This window comes from Nicotiana sylvestris, chromosome 3, assembly GCF_000393655.2.
Source record: "Nicotiana sylvestris chromosome 3, ASM39365v2, whole genome shotgun sequence".
In the NCBI taxonomy this organism is placed as follows: Eukaryota; Viridiplantae; Streptophyta; class Magnoliopsida; order Solanales; family Solanaceae; genus Nicotiana; species Nicotiana sylvestris.
In genome coordinates this window covers 111,721,975-111,739,509 of record NC_091059.1, presented here as the reverse complement: position 1 = coordinate 111,739,509, position 17,535 = coordinate 111,721,975, and the positions used below count along the sequence as shown (strand labels likewise).

At 37.0% G+C, this 17,535-nt stretch overlaps 1 protein-coding gene across 1 annotated transcript; it reads right to left on the bottom strand.

Annotated features, from left to right (window-relative positions):
• Window positions 1–2,352: 2,352 nt before the first annotated feature.
• On the bottom strand, window positions 2,353–9,525 carry LOC104211762 (ATP synthase subunit delta', mitochondrial-like). Its single transcript, XM_009760877.2, has 2 exons — window positions 9,125–9,525; window positions 2,353–2,959 (listed from the first exon to the last, which is right to left on the bottom strand). Exons 1-2 carry the CDS (start codon window positions 9,383–9,385, stop codon window positions 2,615–2,617), a joined length of 606 nt encoding a protein of 201 aa, XP_009759179.1. The 5' UTR covers window positions 9,386–9,525; the 3' UTR covers window positions 2,353–2,614.
• Window positions 9,526–17,535: the final 8,010 nt, after the last annotated feature.

Genomic DNA, 17,535 nt, shown 5'->3' with positions numbered 1-17,535 from the left:
TTCCGGCAAGATAACAACAATATTGAAATGGTCATCCCGGCAAGGGAGAATCAGCTATAACAAATCTCAACTTAGCTTGTAGTCAGTTCAATTATTAAAAATGCTCAATCATAGAAGATCATTAAGTAAGGCACCCAAGTGTCATTTAAGAACACAACAACTTTCAATTTAAGACTCACGGTCATGCTTGACACCAACGTATAGATACTCGTCTCCATGCCTCTACGTCGTACTCCACAAGAAGCAAGTAGCAAATATGACTCAACTCCTAATCCCTCAAGTTAGGGTTAGACCAAACACTTACCTCGATGCCTTGAACACCACTCAAGTCTCAATTATAGCTTTACCCCTCGATTCCACCACCAATCAGCTCGAATCTAGTCACAAGTTACTTAATTACATCAATAAGTGCTAAATGAATCAACCCCAATGCATGAAAATGAGTTTTCCAAAGTTTTACCCAAATAAGTCAAAATCACCCCCGGGCCCACGTGGTCGAAACCCGAGGTTCGGACCAAAACCTGGTTACTCATTCCCCCACGAACCCAAATATATAATTTATTTTGAAATTGGACCTCAAATTGAGGTCCTAACCCCCAATTTTAGAAAAACCTAGGCTCTACCTAAAACACCCAATTTCCCCCATGAAAATCTTTGATTTGAAGTTGAAATCATGTTAAAAGATGTTAAGGAGTGAAGAAAATAAGTTAGAAATCACTTACCAATGTTTTGGAGAAGAAAGGTTGTTTGAAAAATCACCTCTTATGTTTTTTGGGGTTTTGAAAAGTGAAAATTAACTGAAATTCCCTTTTATTTATGCCCCTCTCAGACCCCCCTGTGCGGACCGCATTAAATGGACCACGGCCGCACAGGCCTCTCTGAAGACCTGCAGTTCAACACCTTGTGCGGACCGTTCAAAGGCGACTGCGGCCGCACAACCTCCATCGCGCTCCGCACAAAGGCGACCGCGACCGCGCTGGCCCCTCCGCGGTCGCACGCGATTTCTCGCGGACCGCACTAGAGGGTTCAGAGACCTGCAACTTCCTGAACCTGCGACGTCTGACTTTCTAAGCCTAAGGCATCCCGGAACCTACCTGAAACTCACCCGAGCCCTCGAAACTCCAACTCAAGTATACACACAACCTCAAAAACATCCTACGGACATATTCGTGTAATCAAATTACAAAAATAACATCACGAGCATCGAATTAAACCTCGAGATCAATGAAATTTCTCAAAACTCTTTTAAACATCAAATTTCTCAATTAAGGTTCAGATCGCGTCAAACGTCGTCCGTTTTTAACCAAATTTCACAGGAATGACTCAAGTCATATATAAGACCTGTACCGGGCGCCGGAACCAAAATACGGGTCCGATACTATTGCTTTCTAATCAGTTTTCATTTAAAATTTCCTTAAACAATTTCTGAAAACAATTTCACTTAAAAATTCATTTCTCGGGCTTGGGACCTCGGAATTCGATTCCGGGCATACGCCCAAGTCCCATATTTTCCTACGGACACTCCGGGACTGTCGAATCACGGATCCGGGTCCGTTTACCCAAAATGTTGACCGAAGTCAAATTTATTCATTTTAACATCAAAACTTAGCATTTTTCACAGAGTTTCACATGTAAGCTTTCCGGCTACGCACCCGGACTGCGCACGCAAATCGAGGTAACTCTAATGAGGTTTTCAAGGCCTCGGAGACACAAAAATCAACTGAAAGCAAGTGATGACCCTTTGGGTCGTCACAATAAAGCTGAGGTTTGGATGTTGGAAATGGGAACTACAGTGTGAAAAGTCCATGTATAGCGGAATTCATCTGATTTTGATTCCTTATTGCTCAGTGATTAGAGTCTTGGTCTGCTGCCTATAGTTGGAAAAACAAAAGACAATTTGGAAAGTAAAGGTCCCTTTCTTTCCTACTAATTCTAAATAAAACCAACAGCTCCAATTATACAAAACTTTTTCAATATTGAAGGAAAAGTTACTTCACATTACAGAAACTCATTACAATACATTTTCTTGTTGCAAGCAGGCGAAAGGTAAATATGAAAGAAAGCTTGCCCGAGTCTTCAATTCAAAGTAAATTAGGACTTCCACCAAAGCTTAGAGTCTAGTGATAAACTGACATTCAATTCTCGCTATACCCCTTTCCTCTTTCCTTTCCCTAGTCCCCCACTGTAATAAAAAAAATTTGGTCAAAAAAAATGCAATGCAAGACCTCAAAAGGGTATCACGTATGAAGAGAACTAGTGCCAGTGCTAGGAGGGCCATAGGCTGCATAAAGCAATGTAACAACAATTAAAATGATTGAGCGAGAGAACTGGGAAGGAGGAGACACCGCACTCTGAACATTAGGTAGCATGAAATTCAGCTGCTACCGAAAAATTTCTTTGAAACAATATACTTCTCATCACTGCAGTTCAGAGGTACAAATGATATGGCATCTACCACATATATGTTAGGAAAGCTTGTCCCCTACACTTATTCAAGTGATGCAGGACTAAAAACAGGTAACAAAATCAGTTTGTCCTAAATGGTTTGCGGCTTCCAACAGGTACAGAAGAAAAAAGAAAATTGAACAGGGACGGAGCCTGTACATCCACTAGCTTAACCGGTAAGAGCAGCATTAAGGGCGCTGTGTACATCAACTCCAATCTGGGCCTCAGCTTTCTCTACATCAGTTGATGCAGTGCTTAGCTTCTGCGTGAACTCTGTGAGGCCCTTTTGAACCAAATTGGGATCGATTTGGTCAAGTGGTACAGCTTCAATAGCAATTATATCTGCAAATGAATTTGCATGAACAAATGCAAACCCACCACTCACAAAGTACTTGGTCACATCGTTGCCTTCGTGAACTGATAGGAGACCAGGCTTCAGCTCTGCAATTGTCGCAACATGCCCAGGCAAAACACCCATCTGTCCTGTAGTTGCGGGAATGATAACCATGTCAACCTGCAATATGAAAAGAAAGAATAAACAAGCTTGGACTAATAACTTTGCAGATGATGTAATCCATGCACATTCTGCATAAAGATAAGTCTTCTGGTATCGTAATTCACATGACACCAAATGAAACATTTAGCCACAAGATTGAAAATTGAACAAGATTCTAGTTCGAAACAGGCAATATTTCCAGTCTCTAATCCAGAACTTAATGTGCACCAGTCAGATACTAGCATATGTTTACTTATGATTTCTGAAAGTGATCAACCTTGCAAAATTTGCCGAATTGAAGAGGAGCCTTGGAGCAACGGTAAAGTTGTCTCTATGTGACCTTATAGGTCAAGGATTCGAGCCGTTGCATCGGCCATGTCACGGTAGGCTGCCTACATCAACCCTTTGGGGTGCAGTCCTTCCCCAAGGATGTCCCAAAAGGGGAAAAAAAAATTGTATCACATCGAGTAATTATTAATTCGGAAATGCATATTGCTATCATCTAACTTGTCAGACATATTTTTTTTTATCAACAAAAAATATATCTGATAAGTCGAATGATGACAATATATATTTGCAAAATAATAATTAGTTGATATGAAGGGTGCCTTGGTGTAACTGGTAAAGTTGTTACCATGTGACCAGGAGGTCACGAGTTCGAGCTGTGGAAACAGCCTCTTGCAGAAATGCAGGGTAAGGCTGCGGACAATAGACCCTTGTGGTCCGGCCCTTCTCCGGACCCCGCGCATAGTGAGAGCTTAGTGCACTGGGCCGCCCTTTTAATAATTAGTTGATATAATCTATGTTTCGGTTTAAAGATTGATGATACCCCTACCTCACCTTTTGATAAATTAAAACAACAAACAATATACACTATCAGAATAATAATATCAAGATTAAGAGTTTAAGTACATTACTACATTTAATGGATTAGGGAATTCGTTTTATATAGTCAGTATAAAAACACTTATATCTACTTGGTCCTTTCAATACATACATAACGTACTGTCACAAGAAGTTGAAACTATACAATTCACATAATCAAGATAAATTACAGTTAATCTTGCGCTATGATCATTCTGATGGCGCGTCCAGTTTCCATATTAGATTATGAACTTGAACTTTACAATTTATAAATATTGATGATTTAATCTTCCATTTATAAGCTAAAACTCTATGCTAATCAACTACTATATAAGCAAACGAACACACAACAAAAATATGATCCATTTAAATCTTTATTAAAATTGAATAAATAATTGTTCTATAATAAATATTATATCTAAATGTTAAGAGTATATATCCCAACAATCTCTCAGTTAGACTTTTGACCAAGACAATTGTCAAAATAAATTATATCCAAATGCATGGTTAATAGTATATATCGCAATCTACAACTTTCACAAGTATTCTTTTGACACGACTATCAACAATTTTCACCAGTAAGCTCTTTATAAAAGGATCTCGCCAAGTTGTTTTCTGATACAATCTTACCATAGGATCTCGCCAAGTTGTTATCTCGCCAAGTTGTTTTCTGATACAATCTTACCATGCACTGCTTCATCGTAATTGACCGGCTCGGTATAAAGCTCTTCAAGGATCCTATCATGAAACTCTCCCAAGAGCGTACAAGAACAGTTTTCGTCCCTATTCTTTTGTTACAACCAAGTACTGCTAGTGTAGTATATGGCTATCCAACGGGACGGACGGGACGATATTTAGCCAGGACGGATGCGGGACGGGACGAAATGGTTGTCCCGTCCCGTCCCATTGACGATATTTAGCCAGGGCGGTAGCGGGACGGGACGAAATGGTTGTCCCATCCCGTCCCACTGGGATGGGACGGGACGGAACGGGATGGCGGGCCTTAAGTGGGTTGTTTTTAAAAAAAAAATTATTTAAGCATTAAGTTTGGCAACGGCTAGTTTTTTGACAATGACTAAGTTTTTAAAGTTTGCAACGACTAGTTTTTTGACTTATTTAATAAACTTAAATGTTAAAACGAAAATTAGGAAACTAAGTAAAGAATTATAAAATATTAAAACAAAAGACTTGTAATGAAATATTCTAGTAATTATAATAGAGTTATAATTTATTTAATACAATTTCAAGCCATTAAGTAACTAAGTAAGAGTGTAAGACAATTCATAAAAAAATGCTTAGAGCCTTTTATTTTATTAATAGAACTTTAAAATCTCACATACAAATATAATTCTTTTGAAGAGTACCTAATCTATGCAGCCACCTTCTAGGAAGGTTCTGTCTGAACTAGGCCTCTTGGTAGCCAATTACAAATTATCATACTAATATTTGTAAGCTCCTATATAGCTTCATTGTAACTTATCTATAATTTCTCTCAGACATTATTTTGGAATTAACAATGTTGATTGATGTTCTATGAGCTCCATGCCGTCATTGGTCCCAGTGCTAAGTATCTCATTGTATTTTTCTTCTTCCCTAGTAGTTAATTTTTCAAAACCAAGATTTCTTCTTTCTGCATTAATCCAATCTCTGAATAATACGGAAATCTCTAGGTTGTCCTCTGCTAATGAATGTCTGTGATCTCCGATTTGAAATATTGCTGCGCTAAAAGCATTCTCTGATGCTAAGAATCAAGTTCATCATCAATAGATGAATCAAAATCTATTATATCATCCATATCTTCCCATAGAACTACTCTAGACTTAGAAGTAGAAGGAGCAGTTTCACCACCGTTGTTTCCATAGATTTATATTTATCAAACATTGATCTAGATTCTAGCATAAGAATATATGTTAGCTTGGAAGTCTTCGAGAGATGGTTGTTCATTTTCTTGAATTGCTAAATTTTGACAAATTTTACGAACAAGTCCCTTTGCACCTCTTAATTTTAAATATGGGTTAAGTATTGTAGAAATTAAATAAACTTGGGGAATAGAGAAAAAATACTTTTTAAATTTTGCAATCATTTCATTAATGGTCGGTGCACAAGTTAGATTTGTTTTATACTTAACAAATACAACAGAAATTCCACAAATATACCATAAAAACTAGCGGGACAGGCGGGACGGGACGGGACGCGAGACGGGATCGGGACGGGACGGCCTGTCCCGTTGGACAGCCATAGTGTAGTCATACCATCATGTTCTTGAGTCTCAATATTCTCTTCATTACCTGGCAATATTGGAATATTAACAACTTCGTCGTGTAGTGTTCTTTTCTCAACATTACTTCCCCTACTTTGAGGTAGCAGATTTCCTTATGTCTATTAACGTTTGTCCCACTACTTAAATGCAATGAAACTTTAATTCCTGCATGTGGGTATCCATACACTCACACACATCCATTTGTAATTCTAACTTGTCTATTTTTCCTTAGAGCACATGTGTTGGACAACCCCATATCTGAACATGCCGCAAATTCGTTCTTCATTCCAACGTGCCCATTTTTCCTTTCAACACATGTGCTGGACAACCCCATATTCGAATATGCCGCAAACTGAGTTTACATCTAGCCCACAATTTTGTAGGTGTCAAGGTACCGATTTAGGAATTAATTCCTATCACCACTTAATCACAGACAATCTACACATAGTAGACTACGAATAAATATACTGCTCGATGGAAGATCTTTGTTAATCATAATTCTCAATCCAAATATAATATAATTTCACGGGTATAAAGCTATGAAGAATTTTCAATGATTCCAAATAAATAAATCACTTTGGAAGTAAATATTTATTAATCGTAAATTCTTAATCCATGTATGATATTGTAAATAGATTAAGAATTTATGATTTATAAACAGTCAACATCAAAATAGTATATTTATTTGGTTGAAAATTCTTAATACTTTATATTGCCCTAGTTTGAAGGTTTTCTAAGTCAAAGTCAATTCAAGATTTTTAAGATCATTTCCTAAATTAGTCTTTGACTTGTAATCCTAATTTGTTAGGACTACATTTAATGCTTTCCGTTGTTAGAATTTTATTTTCCTTCTCCTAAGGTTGTTTGATGGAGAGCCTTGGCATAACTGGTACAATTATTGTCATGTGACCAACAGGTCACAGATTCAAGCCGCAGAAACATCCTGTTGTAGAAATATAGGGTAAGGATGTGCAGTGTTATCAAAAGCGAAAAGCGCAAAAAAGCTCTACGGTCTGATGGGCTTTAAGCGCAAAGCGCAAATAAAGAGTAGTCTTTAATGAAAAGGCGCAAATGAAGAAAAACTACAAATATGTATGTGTAGTCCAAGACTAATATCTATAAGCATGAATACCATATATATGGACACGGAAATTGAAAAAAAAATTACGACAATGTGAAATATCAATTGTTTAGTGAAGGCTCTTCAGGATTACGCTCATTGGCAAAGAAAAGTGTGCTTTAGAGCCTTGACGACAACACTGAAGCGCCCGCTGCGAGGTTAAGCGCTCAACATGCTTTGAGTCTCGCTCCAGGGCTTAAGCGCGCCTTTGATAACACTAGTTGCATACAATAGACCTTTGTGGTCCGGCCCTTCCCCGGACTCCGCGCATAACGGGAGCTTAGTGCACCGGGCTGCCCTCCTAAAGTTGTTGGAATTCCTTTTGGTTAGACTTTTAGTTAGCTTTAGGCACCACCAAACTCTATACAAAGGGGTTTCTTTTTAAGTTTTTAGATTAAGATTATTCAAATTATTATTAAGAAAGGCCTCCTTTCTTGGACCTTTTAAGTGCTGAAATTTTGGCCTCTAATCTTCATCATGTAGACATCAATTTGGGCCTTGAATAGATAATTATAGCACTTGTCAAATTTATCTTCCATTGGCTCGAGTTCTTCTTCCAACACAAGACAAGTCTAATTTGCAATCCGTCCCAATTAGCTTGTCTTGAGTTCCTTTGTCTTGGATCTTGTCATAGGCCTTCTAAGAGCTTTGGAAGCTTGGTTTTTTTGTCTTCAATAGACTTCTATCAATGCTATCACTCCAGATGCTCAAAAGGATCAATTTAAAAAAGGACAGAGAGCGTATTGAGCTAGAAAAATGAAGGGTAGCTTGCCCATCAAAAGCAAATTCCCTTTCATGACTCCATTTGATTGTTCAAGAAGTTTTTTTCTCTTTCCTTTTTTGTGGTAATGCATATTATATGTACTTGATAAGTTTGAAGGCACAAAATATTGATGGTAGAGGACAAGTATCATTAGACGTTTAAAGAAGCATCAAACCAAAAAGATTGCTGAGCAGAAGGCCAACTCTGTGCTCTTTCTAATTCTGTAATCAATGCGCGCCGAAAGTTACTTTTGAACAATGTACAGTCAAGGTGACAGGGGAAGGAGGGCATATTGCTTACAAAAAAGTCATTCAGCAAGTGCAAGAGAAAAGCAAGACAGTCTCTGCGTCAAGCATTCTCCCTAATCTTTATATATTTCCCTTCGACTTATAAGTCTTAACACCGCAACATTTGTAATCTACTTGACTGATACAATTCCCCAATATAGTAAATTTTCCAGCGTTCATTTCCACGCCATTCGTCTAAATTTGCGCCGCAGAATTAAAGCTTATCTAGTGCACGATTTCTTGAAAATACTCCTTAAGGATTTATTTACAACCCAACTGGTTCAACATAGAACATGATAAAATTGACTAGCATGACATATGCAGTCATGAGCTACTTGATCTTCAATGTGTCTCGTGTGTTCTAAGACTTAAGCAACAACATAAGGAATTTTAACAGCTGGTTCCGAGACTTGAAACTAAGCAAGCACCAAAACAAGAATAAGAAAAGTAATACTACAGTTGGTTCTGATTATCGAAACTAAGCAACCACCAACAATTTAACTCAGTCATTAGCATGGGAAAAGTTGGAGTTATATATAACCATCCATAACAAACAAGATCATCAATAATAAATCAAAAGTTGTATGCATTTATAGTCCAACCAATTCTCATTTTTCTCTGCCCAGCTTGTTAATTGTCAACAGTCAGTTGGAAAGAAAGAAATCTAAACAATAAACTATGTAATTTGGAATCAAGGCACAGTGATTAATTGATTGATCCGAGGTACAGAATTAAAGTTCATAAAATAGGGCAAACCAAATCGAATTCTCTCCATTTCACAAATAACATTTAAAGACTCTAATTTTAAGAAGATTCCGTCATTGAATAAGTGCTAAAATTGAAAAATTAAAAGAAAAAGAAGAGAACTTTGAGGTGTGAAAAAACATACCTCTTTACCGGAGAGTTCAGAGGAGTAAGGAAGGACAAAGTTGACGGTGAGCTTTGTAGGAATAGATGAGGGAGTTGCAGGCCTAGGGTCCATGAATGCAAAAGGAGTCTTAGGTGGTTCAGTGTTGGGTATTAATTTCTTCCACGCTTCTACGAATGTGGAATCTACGCGGGGCTCCGCTGGCAGGCCGGTTGAAAATGGGCGGCGCCACCTCATTGTGGTGGCTCTACCTATGAGTTGTCTTGAACCGTGTCGGAACATGATCGTTGGTCGTGGTTTACGAGGCGGAGATCGGCGGAGATTGTGCAATCTGATCGGAAGAGGGAGGATGAGCGCTCTGAGATCGAGGCAGGTTGCAGCTCGCTCTTGTTCGTAGTAGTGTGTCAAAGTTGGGCTGTGCAAACAGGGTCTGGCTATTTGGATCAAATTAAAGGCCCAAAATAAGGAATGCTTAAATAAAAGATTTTTTTAAAAAAAACATTAAATTAATAAACTAAATTAAAATTAAGTAAAATACGTAAAATTAGTAAAAAATATATTAGGGCAATGGTGAAAAAATAGAAAATAACAAGGGGGAGTTACAAATATAGTTGTTCGATCAAAAATATTTATAGTCCCTAGCCATTATACACATATTATGGACTAATTATTGTATATATTTTTCGGTTGTTTTTTTGATCGAGCAGCTATTTAAGATAATTTTTCAAAATCAAATCTCATATCTGCTCGATTGTTGTCTTTGTACTCTTTTTTGAATCATCTTGTAGGATTCTTTTTTTTTTTCTTCTATCTTCAAGTATATGATGGTGTTTACTAGAATATTGGTTTTAATTCATATAACAATCTTCTTGTTTTCATTTTACTAAGAATTAATTTGTACAACGTTCACAATATCTCACAATTCAGATATTACTCTTTTTTCAACTATTAGTAAAATTACTTTGACATCCTTTTTAAATACAGCCAACTTTTCAATAATAGTTTTACGTAATATTTTTTATAGTATCCACTTCCCACTGGTGGGATTCTACCTGGATGGTTGTTGCTGTTGTAGTATTGTTTGCAACAAATTTTCGTAAGATGAAAAATAAACTGCAACAAAAATAATATAAAGAAAAGGAGATTTTATTAATAAATATTTGTGAGTACAATTCTATGTATCCCTTGATTCTCCTCTCTAAAATTATCCGTGATTCGAGGGCTTGAGAAGCATCTTTCTCGAATGTAGGATGATGCGGACCTCCTTGTAATGTATTTAATCGCCAAGAACGTCGATCAACACTTTGTTGTTACGGGTTGATCTCCGGGAAGAACTCTGTTGATCACTCCTTTGTCGAAGAACTAAGCACTTGATGATTGATCTCTCTGTTTGTGGATGCATTCACCAATTGCGGAGTGTTCTTCTCCAACTCTGAATGTCCCTTGAGAGTTATGTAACCCCTCTATTTATAGTTGTAGAGGATGGACAATCAAGCTACATAAGAACTCTCTTGCTTGATTCTGATTGGCCCATGTCATTTTAGCCACTTGACGACTTGTGGTTGGTTCTTGCTTTTTGACTTGGATTGCCACATCATTTAACACATGGCGTCACTCTATTAGCCTGGAGTTTGACTGGATATTCCATGTCACTTGACACATGGTATAGTCTGGGCCTTAAGATGAAATGGACCTTGGGCTAAAAAATATTAAAATGGACTTATTTAATTTATAAAGTCCAAATTAATTTTTCGACCCAAAGTAATTTAGAATTTAATCCAGATTTTGTACGACTAAATAATTGTTTACATGTCTACAGATGCCCTCTACTTCAAGCCTTGTCGCAATATAGACTTGTTGAGCCATAAAGACGAGACTTGAAGTACCAATGAAGACAATATAGTTGTCATGAATCCCCGATAAACTTGAAGTCATTTGCGCGTGCCTTGCAAAATTAACTCCAAGTCTGCACTTGAGATGGTTCAGAGCTCTCAAAATAATTTTAATTTTAATTGAACCACTTTGTCAAGTAGATATCATTCCCTCATAACATAACGTTATCAATTTTTGAGTATGTCTTTGACTTCAACTACATATGAAGGAAGGTTAGGTTCCATGTCCTTAGTGAATTAGGAGTGTCCGAAGAATGATATATATTGACATGAAATTGGTCTATCTTTATTTGAACCCCATACATTATATGGCACTAATTCCAATTCAAGAGCATCTCAAGAACTAGTAATTTTTTTTCCATATTTGACTTCCTCGACTATTACTTAGAAGGAAAATTCTTGTATACCAAGAAAAGCTCCACCGCCTTCGAACATCTATATAAACAACACTTTGCTAAAACTTATTCCATGTGATTTACTGCCGAGCCGCTCTCAAGTTTAAGGAGTTCATATACATGGGCATCGACTTTATCTCCTGAGAAAATTCCATAGGATAAGAACAAACAAACCTAAGAACGATTACGATGCCGAACTGCTCTCAAGTTTGAAAGTTGGGCAGCGCTGTTTAATTGGATTCGCTTATGGTTACTTCAAGGCTTTAATTTTTTTTCATTGTTACCTTCACTTCTTCCTTCTGATTCTTTTTATTAGTCTTGGAGTTTTTTTATTGCAGGATCAATCAGTCAATTTGGCATGCCTACAAAGCAATATCGATCAGCCAACTTTAATTTGTATGTGGCTGGTGAAACTTCTGGTTTCGGATACTCAACGACCTAACTCATGGTCGAGGCTAGAGATTAATGAGGCTCCCAAATTTTAACTTTCCTTTTCGTGCCGATTTGGAAAATCACGTTGTCAGTCTCGATGTCCATCATACCGAACCGAAGCATTGTGCTACTAGAATCGTATAAATAGAAGCAAAAATGTCGTGTTATGGCACTGATATCCATTAATCAAGCTGATCTCGTGCTACTGGTACCGTATCTGCAAAAATGTCATCTTGTTGGCATCGAGGGCTCCAAAAATTTTTCTTATTTTTGCAGGTTTTCAAGAGAGTACAATAGCAACTTGGTACATCCCTTCTTGCAGCTTGACAGGAGACATTTAGAGTATTCCTAAGCAAGCTTGAACGACGAGCCATATCCCCACTTTGCAACATGCGAGCGAGAACATGGTGCATCTCAGCCTTGCGACTTGGCAAGAGAGAGGCTTGGAGCTCGAGCGACTATATTTCATCCTTGGCGGGTGAATGCTTGGCGAATTCACGGATAAATTCCTTGAGTATTAGCCGGAGTCGACTTTTGAAGCTGGTATACATATCTAACATTTTGACTTTACCGCACTCTATACTGTCATCAAAACGTATATATCTCAAACTAGGAATGTCCAAATCATAAGCCATCTGCGCCATTGGAAAGAAGACTCAGAGATAATGAAATATTAAAGATACCATAGAAGGATTCCTAATAGATTGTCCGCAACAACTTTCTGAACTTGACCCATCTGTCCACGAAATTGCTTTTCATCTTTGCGCGTTTTGGTGGAAAAATTCATATCTCGAGCTACAAGTGTCAGAATTAAATCTGTTTGTACCGTTAGAAAGAAAACTTAGAGACCTGAAGTGCCTATAAATTTCATGGCAGAACTCCTTTTAGGCTATCAACAGAAAATTCACGACATCGACTTAACTATAGTGAACTTTCAGATTTGCGTACCTTCGAAAATAATTGTATCTTGAGCTAGAAGTATCAGAATTACAATCCGTTTGTATTGTTGGAAAAAAAACTCCTAGAGATGAAACAAAAAAGTTTCATCTAGGAACTCCTCTCGAGCTAGAAACAAAAAAATATTGAAAGTCAAACTGACCGCAGGGAACTTTCAGGTTTGCATGCTTTCGGCCAAAAAAACTATATCTTGAACTAGGAGCATCGAAATCACCAACAGTTTGATCCTATGAAATTCTGACATCGAGAACTATAATCTTGTTGAAGATGAAGCTCCATTAATTCTTAGTTAGCTTGACAAATATTTTTGAAGTTGATTCTACAACTTTGTAATGGATTCGGCTATCATCACGAATCTTATCTCTTTGTTTATTTCTTTTGCAGACTTGCGAAGGAGCTCAAAAGGTCTCAGTGTCAGACTAAGAAGGTACACAAGATTTAGATATTTTGATGTTTCGAGCAACTAGCAACGAGCAAAACCTCCCTACAAAAGACGAACTTGTTGCAGAGAGACTATCATGTGAAAGTACTCATTTCCCAAAAGTCGTGTATACTCGAAGTTTTTTTTATATCCATGAAGCTTGCCCAAGGTGATCACTAATTATAGAACTTTTAGGAGTGAGGTGCATGCTCATGTATGACAACATCAAAGAGAAGAAGTAGGCTATTGCGCCCACGACTCAACAACAAGATGCATAGTTAAGTGATTATGGAAGCTGTTAAATGTCATGGGCACGCCATCAAAGATGATCCATCATATGGAGAAGTCACGAACGAGTTGGCGACCATGTTTATCTTTCGATCATTTACATGACTTTAGATTCCTTGTATAGGATGATGTCTCATTCTGCTTTTAACATTGATGTACATAACGCTTTCTATATTGAAGCAATGAAATATATTTTATGCTTTGGCACCAAATTGTCTTATTTTCCTCAATTACATATGTCTTTACATTCAATAGACTTAATATGATGATCCTATGATGCCAAACCCTTATTTTTTCTTTTTAAACTCATGCAACTGAACTTAGAATGAAACTCTAAGGTGACTACGTACCTCGGTGAAGAGGATCAAGTCATAACGTAGTTCAGAGGGATGAGTTTTTTTTTGGTCTTGACTTTTGCCTAGGCTGCCTCTTTCGAGGTTTTCAACCTAGCAGACTCTTTTTCTTGGACGTACACAGTTTAGACTCATGACATGTCAGGAGTGTAGCAACGTGCAGTTTAAGCTCATGCATCAAGGAGCGTCATGACTTGTAGTTTAGGCTCGTACGTCGAGGAGCATTGGTGACTTTCATGGGAAGTACTGTTGATACCCAATTTTTCCCAAAAATATTTTAAATTGAATATATACCTTCAAAATCATGCAATTCGTATTTTTCTATAATTTTCCTATATTTTTATTAATTTATCCAGCATTTTATTTCCCAATAAATAATTACAAAATTGCATCACAAATGATTTTAAAAGCATTTCTTGATTTAATTTACTACTTATGGTCCTATTAAGACCAAATTATTCCATAATTAGCCAAATTGATATCTTTTGGCTATAATTGCAATAACTTTGCAATTATAGCCCAAGCATATAATTTTGTACTATTTTTTACCAGAAATTAGTCGTTTGTATTTTAAAATACTAAATAATCATTTGAAACTATTTTCTATGCACAAAATTCATTTTTTATTATTATTAGCTATTTTACAAATTATTTTAATTAATTTAAATTGGTTATTTAACAAATAGTCCATCTTATTTCAATTTTACCCTAATTAAACCAGCCCCCAAACCTTAATTAAATCAGCCCAATTCCTCAAAGCCCAATTCCCAAATCTACCCAGCCCAGACTTGATTTAATCTTGGTCGTCGATCAATTTTGATCAACGGCCCAGATTCACTCTTTCCTAAATTAAACTAAGACCATACCCCCCCAAACCCTCATTCTCTCATCACTCTCCGTCGTCACACCCTCTCATTCTCTCTCAAGCTCTCTCTACTAAACCATGGCTCCTACTCATCAGCCGTTGGCTCACCGGTATTAATGGTGGTTCTCTACCACCCCTAGCCTTTATGGCTCCTTCATGCCCGGATTCTTTACATATCTGAGGTCCTCAAGGGACCAGTGGCTATTCTCTCCCCCCTCCCCCCCTCCCGGGTCTGTACTCACTGTTCTTAGGCCACCTTGGCCCGTCTGAGTAAGATCTTTCTATTGTCCGGCTGGATCTATGGCTTCTAAGCCGGAATATCTCTATCTCTAGGTTATCTCTCTCTGAAACCCTAATTTCATATCTTGACTCTTTAGATCTGTAACAGATTGCAGAGTATTTTGAGTTATTTTACTATTTTCCATGAGAATCTTTCTGATTTTTGTCAAAAGGTCTCTACATCTTCATAACTAGGGTTTCTTAACCCTCTTCAAAATGACTTTTTCTCTGATTTTAAGTGTTATTCTAAAAATTTTACTGTGTTTAAATGATTTATTTAGGTTTTCCCTTTTACATGACTAACTATGTTAAGAACCCTAATTTTTTGGTTTTAATCCTGGATTCTGAGACTGTCTTTGCTTATTTGCTCGTTTGATTTGTGCGTATGTCTGTTTCTCATGCATATGTTCTGAGTCTCTATGATTTTCTACCCCCTTTGTGCTCATTAGGGTTTCTGATTTTGCTTCTCCCGCCTATATTATGTTTACTTTGTTTATTGACAGAAATTTGTGGTAATTTCCTCTAATCAGTACTATTTCTAGTTGAATCCCTAATTTTTTATGGTTGATACCCTTTACTGATTTCCTATGGTAATATTCTTTACTGATTTCCGACCATTAGTTTACTTCTTGCCTTATTACATGGCTGACTATACTGTTAATTGATTCTTATATTATTTCCTTAATTAGAACCTTATGAACCTAGCCCTAATTGTTTACTCTGTACCTACTATGTTTGAATTATTTCCTTGTCTGTTATGCTCCAGTTACATATTGATTTTTTTCCTTATTTGCTACATGTTCTTACCATTTGAATTGATTCCCTTAATTAAGGGAGTACTTGTATTGATTCTATACAATTGTGATTCTTACCTTATTTACCTAGTTTCAAACTACTATATATATATATGCTTTCTCATTAATAGCCAACAGAGACGAACATATTAGTTCAAACTCTCTCACACTCAAAACTTTTCTACTCTCTTTCTTTGGTTACTTGCTATTATTCTGAGTTAGCCGGCTGCAAGCCAAGGCTAATTATTGTGCTCTCCTACTCTTCACTTTGTGTTTACTATCTCTTTACTGGTATGTTCTGATTTCAATTCAAGTCCCAAAACCAATATGTTTCTTTTACTGCTTTAGTTTATCATGTTTCTAATTTGTTTCTATCTATGGTTTTGTTGTTCAATATGTAATTGACATGTTTACATTACTGCTTTATCTAGCGTGCTAGTCTAACCCTCTTAGGGCATTTCAGAACATGTTCTACTCCCCTAATAGTCTGTCTCAATGTGACTCTACCCTGTTTTGAATTCTTGTCTACTTGTTATCCAGTTTTGATATGCATTTTTGCAAACTGATCTGTCACTTTAAATGTCTGATTCTATGATTGGTTCTAAAATTCATACTGCGTTGGTACCACTAGCTATCCCCTAATCCCATAAACCCCCACAAGAACTGCTATGCTCCTGTGCTCTATGTGTCCCCAATTCCCATTACCCCTATGTGAAGGACTGTTATTTGAGTGTTGTTGAATCTGTCTTGGCTATATGTTTGATCTGCTGTTTGTTTGATTACACAACTCTTGTCAAAACTATTTTATAAAACTATTTCAACTGAGTCTTTTTCAAATACTATTTTCCTATTAAAACCTTTTCCAAAACTATGTCAAGCACTCTCACTCTACTCCTAGGTCCTTAAGTTCTGCCCCTCCAGTGTGTGACTGCTTTGGAATTCCTGTGAGATCCCTCTAAACTCTGATGCACTGGAGCTGGCTCTTCTACACTGCACTTACTCAGTTCTGGTTATAAAATCTGGGTGTGAGCACTGCCCGGGATCCTTGAGGTCCTTAAGGAACTCTAACACACCCGGACATGAAAAGGCTATGAAACACTTGGGCATTTGAGGTTATGAAATCTGGGCCTGCTTCAGGCTCCCTATAGTGTAACTTTTTATTTTCCTTTATCTATTTATGTAATTTATTCAGCTGGTCTGTAATAATTATTGTAAACAAATATTGAGGTTGGCTAGTGAAAAGGGGAGGGTAGCTATACATGTTATCAAAGAGTAGAAAATATGCTTTAGGTTTATATTTTCTGCATGTGCATTAGAATTCATGTTTAGGACCAATACATGCAAAGCATATCATGCATTAGATACCATGCTCCTAAGTTTCATGTATATTGTTTTCAGCATCTCACTTAGAAATTCTGTTTCTAGGATAAATGACACTAAATAAACTGTTGCTCCTGCACACTTGAAATCATGCTCTACGATGCTGTAACCTTCTATGCATTTAGAAATCATGCTTTAGGAAACTCTGCAATCATGCTATGCATTTAGAAATCCTGCATATGAATCACTTTGTGTGTATATTAGATACCCTGTTTCAGCATATCGTTCACACCTGTTCAGAATGCACCTAGTTAAACTACTGATGCATGAAAAAGGATATAATAGTCTCACCCTATTTTTAACAAATTGGTAATGATCCTGTATTTTGTGACACCTAGAACGACATGATTAGGTAAAACAATTTATAACAGTTTTC